This window comes from Copadichromis virginalis, linkage group LG14, assembly GCF_057382275.1.
Source record: "Copadichromis virginalis isolate Kocher_CV1m ecotype Utaka linkage group LG14, C_Virginalis_male_GT1.1, whole genome shotgun sequence".
Lineage (NCBI taxonomy): Eukaryota > Metazoa > Chordata > Actinopteri > Cichliformes > Cichlidae > Copadichromis > Copadichromis virginalis.
This window is the reverse complement of record NC_140631.1, coordinates 17455941-17473688: the sequence shown is the minus strand read 5'-3', so window position 1 is coordinate 17473688 and position 17748 is coordinate 17455941. Positions and strand designations below refer to the sequence as shown.

The 17748-nt window shown below is 42.2% G+C and overlaps 2 protein-coding genes across 3 annotated transcripts in view; one reads left to right on the top strand and one right to left on the bottom strand.

Annotated features, from left to right (window-relative positions):
- The window catches only part of kcnab1a (potassium voltage-gated channel subfamily A regulatory beta subunit 1a), a 150906-nt gene extending 146318 nt beyond the window's left edge, over positions 1-4588 (top strand). For both annotated transcript variants that reach the window (XM_085429634.1, XM_085429635.1), the window contains exons 10-14: positions 1244-1364; positions 1588-1682; positions 2190-2310; positions 2715-2803; positions 3004-4588. In XM_085429634.1, coding sequence (XP_085285760.1) covers positions 1244-1364; positions 1588-1682; positions 2190-2310; positions 2715-2803; positions 3004-3093 — 516 coding nt within the window. In that variant the 3' untranslated portion in view covers positions 3094-4588. The remainder of the gene's footprint in view (positions 1-1243; positions 1365-1587; positions 1683-2189; positions 2311-2714; positions 2804-3003) is intronic.
- Positions 4589-6579: 1991 nt separating this feature from the next.
- Positions 6580-9408, bottom strand: ssr3 (signal sequence receptor, gamma). Its single transcript, XM_085429636.1, has 5 exons — positions 9188-9408; positions 8719-8845; positions 8246-8344; positions 7135-7266; positions 6580-6843 (listed from the first exon to the last, which is right to left on the bottom strand). Exons 1-5 carry the CDS (start codon positions 9318-9320, stop codon positions 6777-6779), a joined length of 558 nt encoding a protein of 185 aa, XP_085285762.1. The 5' UTR covers positions 9321-9408; the 3' UTR covers positions 6580-6776.
- Positions 9409-17748: the final 8340 nt, after the last annotated feature.

Here is a 17748-nt window from a genome sequence, read left to right as displayed (position 1 = left end):
TTCACTTGTCATGTTTGCATAGTAAGCTAACGATTAATAAGACGATGTCAGAGGAATTGGTGTACAAATTATCATCACTCACAGATCAGTGCTGTCGCTCTCTATACACAGTTCGCACGATTGCAAAGTGAAAGCAAAAAAACAAGCGCAAATTCAAACGCGACTTCAATATGTCACATATTGACAGTGGCTCACCGATGCCAATGACATAATTACCCAGCTACATTTCTGAAAGAATGCAAAAGCATTGACATATATTTTTCCTACAATAGCCCGACGGGCAGGGAAGAGATAGATTTTGGTAGCCCGACTGAAAAAATCGCTAGCTCCGGGACGTCGGGCTAGCGATATTGCGAGCCCTGTATCTTATTGAGGAATCACTCATCTTTGGAAAAGAGAGTTTATTACAGAGAAATGGCTCTTTCCAAAATAAAAGCTATACTATCCGCTTCTTCTGGGCTATATTCTCAGCAGCATAAGGAGAATCATGTGCTAACAGCTGTCTAAATGACTCGGCTAAAGTTAGTAGCATGCTTGCTTTTTTTTGTCTGCTTCCACTTGTCTTTGCACTAGGATGATGTCGGTGTAAATGTGCAGTCATATTCGTTGTGTTCCCACTAGTGCTTTCAGGTTAATCTCGTTGAAATGACCTTAACGCCACAACACGGCAAATCTCCGTTAACGAGCTACCGCCGATCGCTCCGTGCATGGGGCTAGACGGCCAACACATTAACGAGCTAACTGCGCTAGCACACTAGTTCACACCAATGTAATTGAGCATTGCATGGCACATCCAACATACTGTTTTACTTTAGTCCATGACTCGCTTACCTTCAGGGTCATACTTCACATGAAAACCAAAATAATTCCAAACGCCAGATCTGAATGAGGGTGGGGGAGGTGCCCTGCGCTCTTCCTTCTGACTATGCTGTCTGTGTTGAGCGCTCAGTGGATCTGCGCTGGACAGTGCAGCCTAGGCAGAGTAGTCGAACGCAGATTCACTGAGCGCTCAACACAGACAGCATCGTCAGAAGGAAAATTGATAAAATAAATTACAAATGTTGTATTGTTCGATACATATGCGTACCGAACCGAAAGCACTGTATCGAACGGTTCAATATCGATACGAATATCGTTGCACCCCTACTATATAGCTATAAAATAACAATCTTTTGAACAATATATAAAAGTAAATCCACATGAAACATCGTGATGAGCATCTTTTCTCTGTCTTTATCTCTAGGAGGCTTACTCTGTGGCGAGACAGTTTAATCTGATCCCGCCAGTGTGCGAGCAGGCTGAGTATCATCTTTTCCAGAGGGAGAAAGTAGAAGTGCAACTGCCCGAACTCTACCATAAGATAGGCAAGTGTATGACAACAGCTTGATCAGTCACATGCATCCTTGTGTCACTACCCTATCCACTCCATCCAACAACCTTTCTGACCAAGTTGCTCTCCTTCTCTGTTGCTCATTTCCACTGCGCTTTAATCACCCTCTCACGTTTTCACTTTTTCTGACGCTCTTCTCACACATTTCATCTCACTAAAACTCCTCTTCAACTCTCCTGCTGTGTCCATGGTTACAGGAGTCGGCGCGATGACGTGGTCACCGCTGGCATGCGGCATCATCACAGGAAAATATGAAAATGGCATTCCTGAGTCATCCAGGGCCTCCATGAAGGTAAGCGTGAGGGTTTGTCAAAACAAGGCGACAGTGAGAATCAGATTCAAAGCAGTGATTCATGACTTGCGCACTTCAGGTGGTGTCGATATCTAAGACGTGAGAGAGATGAGATCTGGGGAGGGTTTATGGAGGTTTGATTTGGACATGCTGAAACTTAAGGACGTGCATGTGTGATGTTTTCGGTTTAGATGTAACCAGACAAAGTTGTTTCCGCTTGCATCTTCACCCTAAAGTTAAATATAGTCATGCTTTATTTTTCCAAGCTCATGTTTTGCATCTTTGAGTGTGTCTGTGTCCCTGACTTGAGTTGAACAAACAGATCAATACCAGTTGACTTTGATTAATTAAATAAATGATGAAATTAAGGCATGTCTGTAGCACTGTGACTACATCTCTGTGTGTCAATAAATTATTAATAATACATCAGCTCTGGAGTCTCCAGGCTCTCCGGCTACACCCTGCATCTCTTCACTCATTCAGTCTGTGTCTTCTCTGTGCTGTCAGTCCTATCAGTGGTTGAAGGAGAAAATAATAAGTGAGGATGGAAGGAAGCAACAAGCCAAGCTGAAGGAGCTCAACCACATCGCAGAGAAGCTGGGATGTACCCTGCCTCAGCTGGCTGTGGGTAAGACTTCCCTGTCTTATAGCAAATACAGCAGAAGCAGCTTAAAGCAAAGCTTTTAAACCATAAATGCACAGACCTGTCAGACAGGAGCTGGTTTATGTAAGACGGGCACATTTTTCATCACCTTCGTTGGGTATTTGTTGTCTTTCGTGTTTGATATTTCCTCCAGCTTCCAGTCTACACACCAACGCAAAACTTTTCTGATGCACTTGTGCTTGCACTGCATCCCTGTGGATGTTCAAATAGCTGGGTGTGTTGTGCACTCCCCATTTGATAAGTAGATGTCCAGGTTATATGCAAGAGTGCTGGAACCTCTGGTTTGTTTAAAGACAATAATCAGAAAGTCATAATAAGATGTGTGCCGTTGAATAGTCACTGACTGAGTATCTTCTGCTTTTCTGCAGCTTGGTGTCTAAGAAATGAAGGGGTGAGTTCGGTCCTTCTGGGAACATCCAATCCTGAGCAGCTCACTGAAAACCTCGGGGCCATACAGGTCAGAAAAAGCAGACACACATTGCTGTTACCTCTGTTTCTTCACCTGCATCCTCTGCTGTCTTCCACTTATAATGATTTCTAGATCAAGTTGTCCCAAGTCTGTACCTATAATGACTTCAGACTTTCTTCACATTATTCTGCATGTCTTCCTTCCTTCGCTCCTCTCAGGCTTACTCAGCACATCTCTTTCTTTCTTAGGTCCTTCCCAAGATGACCTCCCATGTGGTGTCAGAGATCGACCACATCCTAGGCAACAGACCGTACAGTAAGAAGGACTACCGCTCTTAGACCAGGCAGTTGGACTTCCAAGAGGTCAGCTGTACCTACCTACCTAACCATACTGCTACCTTGGACCCTCCATTCAGTGTTCATGTCCATGGTTCTCTCCTCGGGCCCCACTCAGCTCCAGCCCGCCTCAGCCTGGAACAGACGGCCTTGCTAAGTCCAGCGTTGCATACTGTACCTTTGTCTGTTTGAGCCTTGTCCTGATCAGATCAGCTCTACCAGGCTCATCTCAGGTGCCCAGCTCAGCCACGTCATGCTTGAGAAACTCAGCTTTTTGCAGCCTGAAACACAAAACACGATCCACTTCAGTAGTTCTAAACTTTGTGCTCCTCCCAAATCAAAGTGTTGCCACGTGCAGGTAGAACTATGCAGATCTTAGAGTAGAACATGTAAAAGTTTAGATTCAGGCTTATATTTGAGATCCCACCACATCCCAGCTCAGCTCCATCCAGGGATAGATATACAACTGACCTGATATTTGGATTAAAATTGCATGAAACTACGACTGCAGCGCCTCGTTTTGAAAATATATTCAACTTTACACTCACATCCAGTTAGCAGATAAACCAAAAGAAGCAAAGCGGGCGTATTTAAAGTGCCTTCCCGAAGGGCACCTTGACAGTAGCTGCTAAATGAGACGCCTGTGTTACTTATTTATTGGGCTCAGGCCTTCAGGTCTCGAGCCCACCCATTGAAAGCCAAGACCTCCACTCACAAGTAACATAATTTGAGCACAAAATTCATATTGAGCCCATATTTTATTTATGAGTACCACTGTACCACAGCTGAATACATGAATGCAAGAAATCAGAGGTATCTCAGGAAAGTGGACAGTTGTATTCTGAACCCCACCCGCCCCCACCCCACTCAGTGCTTTCATTAAATCGCTATGCAGAGCAACACACAGAATTACCATAAGAGTGTAAAACTCCAACCTCCTGTGTTGGAGGTAAGCAGCAACCAGGTGACTTGCGCATAATACAGTTTTATTAACATGAATGAAGCCTCAACAGACCCGATCCCTATTAGCCCGAATTAGCTTTCAAATACCTACCAAGTATATTCTGTCCCGTATTTAGAATAGTTAAGTATTCAGTGGATTATAAAGGCTGCAAATCGTGAGCGTATTTACCACCAGATGCATGTTTCCCTGCTATAGTGTGCCTCTTTCTTCTTTTCGACAAAGCACATAATTAAAGACTAGAAGAGGATTTGATCAAAAAATCCTGCAAGCTTGTCCCCCCAGCCCCCCAGGTGTGACAGAGTACTGCGGGACTTTGAGTACTAGTACATATTGGACTCTGTTTGAGGAGAGAGTGAAGCATGTCGCCCCCGTGTGTTCCCTCTGAGGAACTGCTGAAGAATCCCACAGAAGAGAAATAAAGCGGACTGCTTTTCTGCCTGTGAACTGAACCTGCATCGCTAGATCGCTCCAGCAAACCTTGAGGATTTTGGACTTAAGCTTATGATGAATCTATGAAATAAAAGATAAACTCGCCTCTGGTCTTGTCATGTTTAGAGCGACTGCTTGTTTAAATGGCACAATGGGGCACAGACTCAAGGTGTTTGGGATGTGGCAAAGATTACAGTATTTATTCTAGAGTAGTTAATATATATGAACTTTATTTTGACATTTTGAAATACTGCTTTTGTTTGACGATGCTAAATGTACATACGATGTTAAGAAATACAGTGTAACATAAGGAGAAACCCATCGAGGAGCCTCTCGTGCAGACGAGGACTTCACCGCAGTGTATGGCTCACACATAGCAGACCTGTAAATAGAGTCACTTTTCTGCTCCTCTGCAGTATCGCTGCATCAGTTGCAACGTTTAGGCCGCTCTCCAGCCCGTCCTGCTCCTTCCAACCAGACAAAAATGTACTTTTGTCTCCTCAAAGACAAAGAAAGTCAGAACTATTTATAAGGATTAAGGTTTAAATTTGTATTTCTCTTTTGGATTCTGCGTCAATAAGAGAATCGTTCTAAAAGTGAGCTTCTCTAATGAGACGTGACAAATGTGATTAAAGGTTTCTTAAAGGACTTGAACGTGGATCGACCCTTCGGATTTCATGGCTGTCACCTTGACGCATTATTTTTGTTCTCTTTCATGTGGAAAACAAGCCATCTCTGAGATCAGCAGAAATGTTGGCCAGGTTCCGACTGAGTCACTTTCTTGTCCTTGGTGTGCATCTGTTGACTTGCACCACAAATACCACCTATGTATGGATCAATCAAGGGAAATCTCATTAGATTACAAGCGCCTACAGTTATCCAGAGCACGCTGTTACCTGTTTTGGGATGAAAGACTAAAATCTCTTTGGCTCACAGCTTATTTAAGAAGTCTGGCCTTGGAGGAAAACTAGAGTTGGATCCAAAATGAAATCAAGAAAAAACATCATATTTTGCTTATTTCTTATTCTCTATGTGGACACAGCACCGTCTTTTCCTACGCAGAATCTATATTTGCTTTGTTCACTTATTTGTAGCTTTTGGTGGCAAACACGTGCCACTGAGACACAAAGGTAAACGTTTAAGTTTGTGTGCAAGTCAACAGCTTTCCCATCAGTTTGAGTCAGTCACTGTTGGACTGTGGCCACCTGGCAGAGTGCCTTGAATTCCTTCGACAGGAATAAATTCAGGGATGTCTTTCACTACAAGTTGGTAAATGGCGTTTGGCTTCTGGCCTACAAGATATGTAAGATTTTAAAACAAATGTATGCAGATGATATTATTTGTCTCCTGTGTCACTTTAATAGAAAGTTGTAAGCATCAAGCACACACCGACAGTGTAGCTACAAAAAAGGAAAATGTTGTCTTTAAATTGTTATTATTCTCTATTGAATGATGCGCTTACTGAGCTCCATCGTGCTCCTTAATTTCCCGGGAGCGTTATATCACCGAACAGTGGAGCTGATTCTTTAAACTGGTAGCTTCTCTGTAAATGGGACTCGCTTTCAGAGGAATGCAAAACCTACATATTATCAGCTCCACAAATTTCGGGAACAAGCAGTGCAACAGTCCTACAGATATTAGGAAAAGTAATGCAAGAAGGACATTAACCTTCTTGTTGTCCGAGAGAACAGTGACTTGTCTTCGTGGTTTTCTCAATTTCTTACAGACTTAGAAACAACTCTAAAATGCAACAAGCAAGTCATCTGTGGCTGTTTTTCAGCTTGTTGAAATCCTGTAATGTGCCACATCAACTGCTACCCAAGGTTTCTGGTTTTGGTTTGAGTCCTATCTGATAATCAGATCTGAAAACTCAGAGGTCACTGATTCTACGTGTTGTTGGGTGGATGAAAAACACTTGAGAGACATTGACTTCGGTTCTTGTTGTGTCATTGTATTGTTTCCCCTCCTGATCAGTAGTTTCTCTGTAAATACTCTATGTGAAAGTGTGATTAGAAATAAAAGCATTGCCAATGGAAATGGTGTCTAAGCTGTAAAAAAAGCAGACTGAACAACACACAAATCAAATGACACAGATGACAAGTAAACAGACTTGCTTTATTTGTTACAAAAACAACAGAAGACAGATCTGTAGAAACAACTCTGGAGATAATTTGATCACGACTTTCATGAAGATGAAATGTCATATTCCGCTTGTAAACCCTGTTCCTAACATGAGTGTACACTTCTTTAGCCCATTTCCTACCCTCCAACCCAACCCCCACCCTTTCTTCCTTTACTTTGAGCCAGTGGAAAGCAAAGCAATGAGTCCTGAAGAGGCACTGATGGACAGAATGTAGTTGCTGGGAAAAGGTGGGTTAAGGTAAACACTGGTAAGAAAAGTTTGCAGATATGAAGCATACAGTGTTACTTTTGACAGGGAGTTTTCTTTAGTTTTAGTCATAATTTAAACATCAAATTTCTTTTAGTCAACTAAATATTGTAAGATTATCATAGCCTGAAATAATCGGTTTTCTATTAATCTGTTAAGATGTGTTAAAAGGATAAATCTGCTACAACAAAACCTGTCATACATTTTCAACTTAAATATACTTGTGAACTAAATACCGCCACATACAGACGTGAAAGGATACACGGTGGGGTTGAAGTTCTTGAGCAGGAAGAAAGAGGCGACGATGACGAGAACCAGGAAGAGTGTGTTGTTGTAGAAGATGGAGAAGGTGGTGGCCTCGTAGTCGGCGACCTCGTTCTTCTTCCACAGAATTCTGGACAGGAGATAAAAACCAAATGTCGTCCTTGTTGTCTACGTGTACCAGGTTAACGCAGACTTTGTTAGAGACGGTGTGTGAACAGAAACAAGGTGGTTGATGTCAAACATAGATTTATACTCAATTTGTGCTCACTGGGTTGGTCCACTTAAATGCAAACAGCGACAATGCCACAGCTCCATCAGCATTTATACCAGCGCTGAGGGTGTGAGAACGCCCTGCTGTATTCTCCTGAAGAGTCGCCACTCAGACAAAACCTTTTCCCAGAACGTGTCTTCTTTTCACAATGTTGGAACATCTCCCTCTATATAATCTCGGACTCTCTGATCCTCAGTACTGATTTATCATCATACTTTTGACTTTTGATGTACGGTGACGTTCACAAGGGCGAGACCAGTGAAGATAAATGGGTCATCAACGCGACCAGAAGAAACTGCACCTGAGTTTAGCACCTAACGCTGGCAGAAGAGGGTGTTGCTGTGGTATGTTGACATGAGATTATGGTGTAACTATTATGAATATAATACAGACTAAAATACTGTAAACCTGTAAGTTCACGTATTAGTGATCTGTCCCATTCTCACCACAAAGGCTGACTGCTGCTTTCACACATTCATTACAGTTATAAAGACTTTCTGCCTGTGTAATTCATTTGCCAGAAAAAATAAAAGTTAAAGATAAAGTTGGTAAAGTTTATAATTTATAATTTCACTTTTAAGATTACTGACACAAACCAGAAATACTCACATCAGTCTGCAGCTTTCCCAGAGACAAAAAACCGTGTCGCACCACTGAATGAGGTACGTAAAACTGTATCAGTACAGGCTCAGAGTCGGATTTCTATATAACCTACTTCCACTTGGTTTGAAACACCACCTAAATTGGTGGCCCCTCCACACAGATAAGCAAACGCAAGTGTGTAGAGAGCGTGTAGTTGCTGAATTTGAATTGGGCTTACGTGTGCACTACGTTTTACCTCTCGTCTTTCTCCTTGCGGGACATCTTGCGGTTGTCAGCCTCAGACAACTTCCTGGTTACCTCCTTTGAAACAGCATCCTCACGTTTCTGTGCGACCCTGGAGTGTGATGAGCGGAAGATCACAAGCATTAAGACTTTAATCAAATTCAAAACACAACAGCAACTCCCAGTAGATTCAGTTTCCAATAAGAAGTAACAAAATCATTTCTGAACTCAGTCTGTTGATTCTTAATCCGTTTCAAAGTTTCCCCAATGAATAACATCACATCTGTCAATCAAGTTGATCGAATTAAAAAAGCTCTAACTCTACAGAGACAGTTTGATTCCCTATTTGTGTTCAAACGACTGATGATTATATGTTTGTATGTTTGTGTTCTTGTCCCCATGTAACTGAAGTTAAAAGGTATGAATAAAGTATGAGGCCCATTTAACCAAGCAGCAACGGGTGTTTAGTGGATTTGTCCCTCTTACTTGTGTTTGAGCACAAACTTGACGTTCTTGTAGGCAAAAGCAACCAAGTAGGTGCTGACCAGAGTCATCACAGCATACAGAACTGCAGACTGGACCAGGTCCATATGCCAGATCCTCCAAAACAGCCCTAAAGAGAGGAAAAACAAGCACAAAACGCTGCTCAAACTAATTATCTGAAACTGGAGTTTTTCAAGTAAAATCTCCCAAAGCTTTTTGTGTTTTGATTCATTTGTTGCTGCACTTCGTATCACAGCGTTATTACGAGGTCACGTTAGCATTCCCGATCAATATTATTAACTGTGCTTATGTGTTATATCTCTGAACATTACGTGAGCTTATATATGTAAAGTAGCGGCTCTGAAAACCTCGTTTTTATTGACAGTTTCTCAATTTTAATCCTCCACTCACTCAGTGTTAGCTAAATTAGCGGTTAGCACCAGCTAGCTTCCTCAGCCTATGCTGTACTCACAGATGGGGATGGCAGAAACGATGAGTGCATTTCCGTAAAACAGAGCTGTGGACTTTGCCGACAAGTTTCTGCTGAAATCCTGAAGGAGAAGATCTTCTTCTGACTGCTGCTTGTTGCTGCTTTTGGGAGCCATGAGTGCTCACTGAACCTTCTGCCTGCTGCTGAGCTCCGGGTAGAAGAAGACTGACACGTCGGTGAATGGAGAAGAGAGACGCGTCAGCACTCCGGCTTCTTCTTCTTTGTTTGGATGACGACGGAGACGCTGTGGCTTTTTGCTGCCCTCCACAGGACGATAAGGACACAGCACTTGTGCCGTTGCACAATAGCCTACTTTAACGATATTTTTGTGCACCTTAATATAATGGGCATTTTGACATGAAGAATTAGGTAAACACGTCTGTTTCTGATCACATTAATGAGGGCTGTTTCATGTAGGACCACAAGCCTAACTAAAGTGACTGGTAACAGGGTTATAGCTGCGGTGACCCTCTGACAAGGGAGCAACTGAAAGTGGCTTAGAAATAGCTGTAAAATTGTTTGATAAATCCTTAGAGATCAGTCAGTAGGCCCCTGGTAACCATTGGTTCATGGGAAAAGTGTGTATTTTATTACTAGTTGGTAAGTTGTTACTGTAGGCTGCTGGCAGTTGCTAGCATGAAATAGGTCAAAAAGAGACATACAGTGATATGTAGTGCTGCAATAGACACCCTGTGATTGCTTTGGTCACTGGCGGGTTGCTGTGGTCACCAGTAGCTGCATGGAAGACGCCAACTTGTCTGCAAACACTTCACTTAGTCTCTGACTCAGAGTGAAACGGTGAAAAGGGATATATGAAATCCCCAAAAGCCGATTCTGTTCATCTGGACGTAGCGTTTTCAGTGGGAGAAACGTTTTGTCACTCATCCAAGTGTCTTCTTCATTCTCAGCTGACTGTACGTTTCCCCAACCTTATAAACAGTACCTTAGCCCACTGAATGAACAATGGACTGTGAGGTCAGTTTCTTGATCAATAATATGCAAATTGTCATGATCAAGAGGTACTTCTTTCTTGTTTTCCTAATCTGCTGTTGCAGTGAGCAGTGTATGCTCATGATTAACTAATGATTAGCACACATTTCACGTCATACTAAAGTGAACACAGTGAGACTGTCTCTACCTTATTTGAATGTATATGAAGTCCTGTTACAAACCTTTTTCATAGCATTATATATATAACAGCATAGTAATATAACAGTGTATTACTATACTGATATTTCCTGACCTCTGAGAGTCATTACCATATTGTGGTGGAAGTGTGTGTGCTTCAGGGCTCCAAGCAGCTATATTGTTGTGGGTGAGAGGCCAGATAAAGAAAACTCCTATGATGACCAAAAGATCAAGGGACCAGTTTATCTTGCCCACAACAGAGCCCAGCGCTGATGTGGAGGGTGTGAGTCTGGTGGCTGGTGGCCAGATGCTTAGCCCAAAGCAGCTACATGGGTCCCTCCTCCTATGGGCCCAACACCCAGGGGTGGATTGAGGATTGAGTGACTATTTATCATGAGGTCTGGCAGCTACCTGGAGGCGAACGGACACTAGTAAAAGAAATTATTGTTTCTATCTGGATGTAAGCAGTTAGTATATAATTCTTGTTTTGTGTACATATATAAACAAAACATCCATTTCGGTACCACTGTTTTTTTTTTTGCCTCATGACACCGAGACAAATTTGTAATTTTTTGTGTTTATACTTCGAATAAACGTAATTCTGATTGTGAATTTTTTGGTATGTGTGTCAATTCTGTGACAGGCATCATCAGTCAGCAAATAGCTGATTACAAAATAAAAGAATTAAGCTCTCTACCCTGTTTCACCGCATCACAGCGCAGTCACATCAGCATGCCGTGCAGCACACTTTAATATAGTAACAGTTTGTTTTCTAACAGTAAACAGGTCAACAACCCGCTGCTTTAACTGCTTGTCCTACTTCTCATTTGCAGCATCTGTCATTTAGAAAGAGATGCTATCACATCACCAATCTCATTTGTGATGACATGAAAGATAATTCTTGAGCAATGTCATTCTAAAGCTCCAGTCAAGAGTTCAGCTGCTTGGAATATTTCTAAATTTCCCCACTAGAGGGCGATATCTATTGCTGTATACTCCGTGTGCGTCATTTAAGGTGGCCAAATCTCCAGTCGTTGGTGTAACAGTTGATCTGCAGGTCTCAGATTACTGGGGTTTTTATAAACACCCACAGAGAGTAAGACCGTGGCTCACAGTCGCTGCGTTACCAGAGTATTTCTCACCCTTAAAAGTTGGCTAAAAATCAGATATTTCAGACTTTATGGAAAAGTAGGAGCTGACACTTTCTGAAGGCAATGAGGATAAGTGGATTATAATGCCTTTAAAAGCACCACATCACTTAAATTCTCAGTTTCCATGTATAGGTTAGTAAAATAGGCCTTCTCTTTACTCTACAGGCACATTACTTCACCTCTTGGACATATTTACAACTCATCCTCTACACATATTTCTGACAAGGAGGCCATAGTCCATGCTGTTCACTTGAGTGTGACCATACAGTCACAGATGCACGGCACATTAGTACACCATGAGCCTTTAACCCTTCTCCTCTTTATCTCATCATCCAAGCCTGTCACTTCCCAGCCCCTGCAGACAATTTAGGACTGCAGAAAAAAACCGGACAGATAGTCTGCTGCTCCAGCCAGCACAGTGCTTAACCCCCCGCTGAGCTATTTTCTTTCTTTCTATGTGTTTGGACAGAGGAAACAGCACGCATCTTTACTGAGTGCGTGCATTGAGCGGGGGTTGTTGCGTGTGTGTGTGTGTGTGTGCTTGGACGCAATGCAGACAGGCAGGTTTGCGTGATGTCCCTGTCTTTAAATGGGGATAGAGCTTAGAGATTAACCGTGCACTTCAGGGGTGCAGGAAAGAGGCACAGCCCTCCAACACAATGCCAGACAAGGCTGTTGATCTCTCTCTCTTTCTCTCTGCCTGTCCTGTGTAAGTGCACATGTTTCTGCTAGATTACCCTGGCTTTGGTGACACCATAGACATAACCGCTACAGCACAGTGGCACATGCAGGACTCCTCCAAGGCAGCTGGCCTGGCAGTGCTGCAGTTGTAGCTCCTTTCTTGTTCTTCCTTAAGGAGAGTTTATGACAGCTCAGCTATCAGCAGTGACAAATTCTTCTTGAGTTATCTTTTCTCACTCGCCTGAAGCTTATAGCTCTAGGAGCATCTACATTTCTAAAATCTTTATGTAAGCATGAGGTGATGATACCGTGTGGAAATACCAGCGTTGTGTCACCAGCTTTCCAAAGAAATTAGATCAGCATTATAGTCTAAGTGTGTACTTTATCCATGAAACCAGGTTTCATATATCTTTTTGATTATCAGACATGAATGCAGTTAGTTTCACAAAAATACAGTCTATACTCACTGAACATGAATAATGGATTTTAAAACAAAAGTGGTCACAGAACTATGTCGCTTTCCACAGCTTTGCACATTATGGAAGTCCCCAGGCACCGCAAGAAATATCGCCCAAATGGTATAAAGTGTGAGTGAGCTGCCGTGTTGTCAGACGACATAACTTCAAATGGATGAAAGAGGACCAGCATTTATTAATGTTTCATCACAGACATGTGGCTCTGAAGTGATGGAGTTAGAGAGATGCGGCTTTTAGGTTTTGTTTTCCTTTCCCTCAAACTGTTTGGTTTCTAAATAAAGAAAGAGAGAACTCGACAGAGCATTTTTATTCTGTGGATTACAGCTGAAAAGGAGCTGTTTCTATGTACATCATTACTTCTACGGTGTCTCAGAAATTTGTGAGTATATATTTTAGTTTTAATTCGCTGTCATTTACCACATTTGAGCAAATGTGCTTTGCCAAACAATAAACTGAAAATACTTGAGGCTGAATTGAAAAAGCCAAAAAACAAACAAGAAATCCAGTTGAAAGTCAAATGGAAAAGGCCACAAGCGTTTTCCAACAATGGAATTAAAAAGCAAACTCAGTCCATAAGGTATAGCTGTAAACAGTGGAATTGCCCAAAGGTGGACCTTGGGCAATTCGCCCTAGGAGAGGCATCAGACAAAAAAACTTCTATACTACCAAGGAAGGTCAACAAAGCCATGCTCTCTTAGCCTTAGCTGGCTTGAAAGATCTGGCTTTCTGCTCCAGGTGCTTTGTGCATCCACATAAAAGAGGGCATTTCACACATCCATCACTTTTATTCTTCTCAAAATGATCCCCGTGAGTGACACCGACTGCGATTAGAGAAATCTATAAAGAACACAAAAACATAACAGCAACTGTTACTTCTTAAATACAGCTGATTATTGGAGCTCTGACAACTTTAGGCTGGATAAATTTAAACATTACAGCTTACTGTCCCATTCCCTAATTAAAAAATGTGGAAATCGCTTTAGTTTGTCAGCAGAGTAAGGTGAATTACTTTTATTGATTAAATACGTATTCTCGTTGTGTGCCCTGTGCTCTAGTAGCTGCAGTTCCAGCAGTGTAAAAGACACTAAAAAGAGCAGATTAGAATCAAGCATTAAAACCATGTGCACATTTTCTGCACCACCAGAGAATTGCACGCAAATTCCAGTGACAATGTGATGCACTGTTTGAGCTGCTGTCACTTTACATGCTAGATGTTAATAAGGCCCAGCTTAACAAGTTGTGCACACAAATTATTCCACCAGCAAAGAATCTGTTATACACTTAAAAACCTGCTGTAAATAAAAGACTTTGTGTAAACACCGCAATCCATGCTGATTTTAATCCAAGCTGCCCAACGTAATGTACCACGGTGATTTAGCCCAGTAAAAAAAACAGAGAGCCACAGAAAACCCTGACTTTAAGCTGGACATAGCTCATTAACCCAATAATCCCACAGTAGACCTCCTCAGCCTGTAAACATGTTTGTTTCTGGGATAAGTTGGTAATTTAACATCAGAGTCTATGGGGGACTGACAGCCTCGACCCAGCTGAAAAACTCAGTTTTGGGCGCTTCATCATTGCTTTTATTTGTCTTTTAACCTCCAGGCTACGTTGCTGCTTGGGCAGGATCTTTATTGAGTAAAATTATTTGCAGCCCTGACAATGAAATTTCAGAGGAGCAGACATACAAGAAAAAACTTCAAAAACGCTGCCATGACTAGAACTTTTTCCTTTATTTAAGTTCGGGTAGAGACGTTTGTTGAAATTTCTGGCTCAAAAGGAATCACTGGGTTTCTCAAAGTGCCATTTAGATCAAGCTGAACTGGAAATACAGAGTTATCAAAGATCTCTACGCATGTGCTTCATCTGTTAGACAATAGGGGCAGCTGTCCCTCCCCCATCACCCCATCCCCACAGTTGTCCACCAGCTGCAGGTTGTGGAGACGTCGCCAAGCCTCTGGCACCGCATTTCCTTCAACATGCCACGTCGCTGTGACAGGCCCTTAATGGTGAGGTTTTAAGTTGTTTCTTAAGGCACGGAGACAGTGGCAGCAACATCAGCATCCACCCACCCTCCCTTCCTCCCAGATACACCCAGCAGCCCTTTCACCCCAACTCCCCCACCCGTAATGTCTCTCCCATTCACAGAGATTTACTCAGATGGTTGCGTGTGTTGCTCCTCTCCTCCCTCCTTCGTGTCCTGTGATTTATGTTTCCCCTTCGGCTCAAAGGCACGGAGGAAAATGTGATATGGTGGTGTAGGGAAGGTGAAGGGGAAAGGCTGCGGGTGTAGGGTGGGGATTCCTCAGAGAGAGATTAAGGGAGGAAAAGGAGTGAAATACTTGTCTTTTCAAAGGATGCCAGACATGTGTTTACACTTTCTGCCCACTTTCACCATAAATAGTTTCCTCACACTCAGGGTTGCACTCTCACATGTGAATCTCTGCATGACTCTGTGTTTATGTGTGTGTGTGTGTGTGTGTGTGTGTGTGTGTGTGTGTGTGTGTGTGTGTGTGTGTGTGTGTGTGTGTGTGTGTGTGTGTGTGTGTGTGCATCTGTTGTTTCTTGCATGATTTTGATTGGTGGTTCTCAAAATGAGTCTCTTATGCCGTTGATTATACATTAACGAGCACTCGCTCTGGAAAAATGACATAAGTTTCTTCAAAAATCTCTTGATATCTGCCAATTATGTGAGGATTTTCATTTGTTTCCACACAGTTATGGCCTGTTTTAAAAATCATTTCTGCATAAAGTACCATTTGTCATTACTGAGGCCCAGTTCTGGGAAATCCATTGAAACTTGAGGCTGATTGGTGTATCCATTTTTTCAAAATCCTTTTTCTTGCGTTATGTTTATAAGTTTACGAGATGATAACGACAGCGATGCTGTGTGAATCATGTTGTAGGTGTGGAAGTGCAGCTCGCGAAATGGACAGAGAACTGACAGTATGATTATTGCAGTTGTATATTTATTTATTAATGTTTCTGTCCATCCAAAAATATTAATAAAAAAAAAAAAAAAAAAAAAAAAAGGAAGTGCAGCTTCGGTCAGACAGACATTATTTATCGGGTCAGCTAGACCCAGGCGCTGCGATTCATAACTATTCAGATTGCGATGACACAGGCTTAGCTTCCCCTGGCAGAGTTACGGTGACCCTCCAGGTAGAGCTCAGTCGCAAAACAAAGGCTTGCACAGTTCCAAACCTTCACTCCAGCAAACCCCAGATTTCACAGCGTACTCACAGAGAAAGCAGATAGATAAGATTGATGTGTTGCAATGTGTGGATGCCTACAGAGAAAGAACGGCGTGGCCCGGCAGTCGTCTGTTTGCAGTGTTTGCTGTTAATGAACTACGTGGGAATTTATATCCTTAAACAAATCAAAAGAGGACGCTTTGCACAGGGCATTGTGTGCATCATGCGTGTGTATGTGTGTGCGTGTTAGTACTTTGCCAATGTGCAGAGATAAGGAGGCTAACCTGCTGCCAACTCAGTTTTTCTTAGAAGCAAAGAGAGAGCAGAAGATGTTGACATTCTGGCAGTGGAGGGGAGCTGCTGTTCCATCTGCATCTGAAAGGTCACTGCGGTGGGTTTTAGAGCAGGATTTGTGTGTGGATGCGTGCACGTGTGTGTGTGCGCCAGTGTGCCTGCCAAAAGCAATGTGTTTAATGTGTGTGTCTTTCTCATCAATTCTGTGTGAAAGAGCAGAGGAGAGCTATAAACAAAGATGCTGGAAGTGTTGGGCATAGTACAAACAGAATAGTAGGAATCCAACCCCCTACCTCTCTGACACACACACACACACACACACACTCACATCCGTGCTCTGAAGATGTTTATAGGAAGTATGTGGGAACAGGCTGGCAGCAAAAATTAGACATTTTACAGTAAAAAAAAAAAAGAAAGACTCTCTTACAACTGAGTAAAAGAGACAGTTCCTCTGGACTGTGGCGCTGCTTATCCGGTATGGTTAGATCGTGGTTCTAGAGCTGTCTGCCTTTTCTAGAATAATGGAATTAATTGGGACTTGCCTTGCCAAGAAGCTGTACTTTAAAGAGATCCACACACCTTGTTATGGGATGCTTTCCAGATGGGATTGCATGGTAGATCAAAAGCTGATGGTATTTTTTCGCCTTCAGATGGGCATCTCAGGTCCTGTCAGGTTGTCAGGCTGGATTTTTCCCTGTGTTTAAAGGACACGACTTTTAGGTACTACTCATCTGCTGTAGATCATGTCACTTCTTCTTTTGTCCTCCATTTATCTGGTTTCAAAGGATAGACAACACACCATGCTGAGATATCCCAAGTTTCCAGCTAACAGCTTTGTAAATACCCTTGTTGGTGCAAAAATACTATTTTATTCCTATTATAGATTTAACAAAAGCAATCAGAACAAATGATTTTTTTTAACAAAGTGCCTAAAGATACAATTTAAAATTGTAGGGACTTTTGATTCTCTGATACACTGTCTGTTATGTGTAGACACAACACTGGTTCATCCCAGTTAGATATGTTTTCATGCTTGAATGATTCATAGGTCTGTGTTAGGTGACTTAACAAAGAGACAAACAAAAAGGGAAAAGAAACATTTTCTGCATGTGGTTACACATAAGGGTCGGAGTGCAAATGCAGGGGAAAGGAGCCAATGTCCAAAGAAAAACTCAGGAAGACCATTCGAGTCTGGTTCGAGGTGGTTCGAGACTTTGGCACATGATTGTCATGATTTGTGGAAGGAGCTGCGTTTTTGAGTTTTTTAAATCTTACATTTGATTTTGGTTAAACTGCCCCTTCAAGTTCAGCCGAAACATGCCTCCACATGTAAATGCACAACAGAAATCTAAGAATAAAATAAAATTATTTATAGTCAAGTCGTAGATGTGCTGAAACCTGCTCCCTTTCATTGATTCTTTCATTCTTCTTGTAATTAATGACAGTCTTTGGCTTTTAAAAGTTTCAATATGTTCACCACCTGAAAGCTAACTGCTAATTTGCCTGTCTGCCCTCTGGTGACGGGCAGATTGTGTACTCTGTGTTTAAGTACACTTAAGAGATCGGGGAGAATGAACTCTGCATGCTGCTGTACCAAAACAATGTGCTTAAAGATCCTA

Coding starts and splice junctions, on each gene's coding strand:
- ssr3 (XM_085429636.1), bottom strand. CDS start 9,320: ATGGCTCCCAAAAGCAGCAACAAGCAGCAGTCAGAAGAAGATCTTCTC. Junction 8,846..9,187: donor CGTTTCTGCCATCCCCATCT/GTGAGTACAGCA, acceptor TCCTCTCTTTAG/GGCTGTTTTGGAGGATCTGG. Junction 6,844..7,134: donor AAGAACTTCAACCCCACCGT/GTATCCTTTCAC, acceptor ACCTTTTCCCAG/CAACTACATTCTGTCCATCA.